Source organism: Triticum aestivum, unplaced genomic scaffold (genome assembly GCF_018294505.1).
Source record: "Triticum aestivum cultivar Chinese Spring unplaced genomic scaffold, IWGSC CS RefSeq v2.1 scaffold42856, whole genome shotgun sequence".
Taxonomy (NCBI): Eukaryota; Viridiplantae; Streptophyta; class Magnoliopsida; order Poales; family Poaceae; genus Triticum; species Triticum aestivum.
In genome coordinates, this window is record NW_025225215.1 from 67690 (window position 1) to 70038 (window position 2349).

A 2349-nucleotide genomic window follows, 5' to 3' on the forward strand; every position below is an offset into this window, starting at 1 on the left:
AGGCTTGCTACTTGCTAGCTAGAGTGTCTGCCTCATCCAACAAGCCAACGAGTGAAGTTAGCTCTGACTAAGCTCCTTGATAAACAAGAGTGGACTATGGGAGTGCCACTGTTGCCTTGACGTGAGCCGGACATCATGAAAATCATCAACGGCACACCATCGTGTAACACATGATCCGACGGATCTGGAGTGCATCGCGCTGGACAAGCATAACGTCCCCCGTTTGACCCTTGACTTGGATCATGCACACTATAAACACGCATGCCACACTTACAAACAATAAATAGCACCAACTAGCTACTCTCTCATTTCCGATTTATAGGGCTTAAATTTGAAATCTCATCAACCAAGGGTAGATGATGAGTGAAGTAATGTATCTCGTAGTTTACAAAATTACTCAAACTTTAATCTGCATTAATTACAATATATGCATGGATGACCACTAAATGAGTAGGTACTTGCATGCATCAATTTAATGCACCTTGAAATGTGAACATGTGGTTGAAAGAAGTGAAAATAAGACTTATAATATGGTAAACACAAGAAAATGAGACGAGTCGAATAAACCAGAAAGAAGGAAGTACTACCTACTAATTAATTCATATTCATACGATGATAAGTATGTCCAAAAAGGAATTTGGAGCCCGGGATCACTGGTATACAATGCAAGCATTTGGAGGGGGTTAAGAACTGAGATTCTTTCTGACTCTACACAACATCTCTAATAACGCATGTTATCTTAACCGGTTAACAAACCATCTCGAACATTTAGAACCTCACGTGCACCCCTCCTTGAAAGCTTGTATAGGGTAATTTAGTCCATCCAATTAATCCTCTGATTTGTTAGGCACTTGATAGGGTCTAATTTTCTTCTCCTGTAAAATTCTCGCGTCCTACCCGACCTGCTCCTGCCGGCCGGTTGGCCGGCCCTTTGCTCATCTCCGCCGGCTCGCCGTCCCAGCCCACTACACGCGACCTACACATCTCTGCGCCGACCTGCGCACTCTCTTCCCGAAGCTTCGCCCCACGATCTTCACGTACCTCCCCCGAGAAGCCAGAGTTTGCGTTCGCGAAATTATGCAAGCTGAGGCCCAAACGCGCCAGATTATCAAAGTGCATGATGGCGACATCTTCTCCGTGTATCACCCCTTGACCTGGACCATGTACACTAAGCAGGATTATGCCGTTACCCCTGATACCACCGATAGCAGTAGTTGGCTACTCCCTCCGTCCAAAAATACTTGTCACCAAAATGAATAAAAAGGAATGTATCTAGACGTATTTTAGTTTAAGATACATCATTTCGATGACAAGTATTTTCGGACGGAGAAAGTATAATTAGTGCACATCCATACATAAAAGTTAATACACATACATACATGACAAGTAAGTTGGCCTTGCATGCGTTCAGGTTATGCCCATATCTTGGTCTATTGGATTACTAGGATCTACTCCCTCCGTAAACTAATATAAGAGCGTTTAGAATACTAAAGTAGTGATCTAAACACTCTTATATTAGTTTACAGAGGGAGTACATGTTCCTTTTCAAAGAGAGAAAACCAATATGTAGCTTTTCCAAACATTTCGATTATATGCTCCTCATAGAAGAGAGAAAGTAAGTATTATTCCAAACATTTCGATTACACGGTGAAACCCGCGCTGTGCCTAGCCACCGAAGCCATCTGCCATGAGTTGCGATTCAGGGCACGCATAGAGAACATGGTCCCTACCCCCGCATATACCAGCAACCCAGCAGCCTGCGGCCTCCAATGTCACGGCGGACCACCGGAGGAGCCGCTCGACCGCACTATCTTCATTGAGGCGAATGACAGGACAGTTTGCCATGAGTTGCGCTTCGGGGCACGCATATGGCCCCTGCCCAGAAGGATGTACATGATTGTTTGTTTCATGGCGCACGCAACCGCCGGCAGTCCGTCCAGCCTCGCCTCCTTGCACTCCGGTGAACTTTCCAGTGCAGTCTCGTTCAGAGCACGCACGATCAGCCACATAGTAGTAGTACGTTGACGTCACGTCGTCGATACAGCCCGCCGGCAACGTGCCAGTCGGAGGCCCCTGCCAACCACCGTGAGGATTAATCGGTGGACAAAACAAAACATTGACATCACAACGTTGGGACGGGTGTGCGTACATACCTGGCAGAGGCCATGCCATTGGACGACGCTCCTGGCACGGAAAGCGCTGTCAACCACGACGGTGATGAGGAGGGTTGGGGCGCTAGTTTGGCCGTCGATGGTTGACCGGCGGAAGTCCGGGGACTCCAGCTGCTTTGCTACTAGCTGCTGCCGCAGCCCGGGGTGAACCCCCATGGCCTAGCTGCCTCTCTCTCCC

At 47.6% G+C, this 2349-nt stretch overlaps 1 protein-coding gene across 1 annotated transcript; it reads right to left on the reverse strand.

Moving 5' to 3' along the window:
• Window positions 1-1567: 1567 nt before the first annotated feature.
• Window positions 1568-2349, reverse strand: LOC123172113 (uncharacterized). The gene is made up of 2 exons (XM_044589139.1): window positions 2154-2349; window positions 1568-2073 (listed from the first exon to the last, which is right to left on the reverse strand). Exons 1-2 carry the CDS (start codon window positions 2325-2327, stop codon window positions 1666-1668), a joined length of 582 nt encoding a protein of 193 aa, XP_044445074.1. The 5' UTR covers window positions 2328-2349; the 3' UTR covers window positions 1568-1665.

Coding starts and splice junctions, on each gene's coding strand:
- LOC123172113 (XM_044589139.1), bottom strand. CDS start 2,327: ATGGGGGTTCACCCCGGGCTGCGGCAGCAGCTAGTAGCAAAGCAGCTG. Junction 2,074..2,153: donor AATGGCATGGCCTCTGCCAG/GTATGTACGCAC, acceptor GGTGGTTGGCAG/GGGCCTCCGACTGGCACGTT.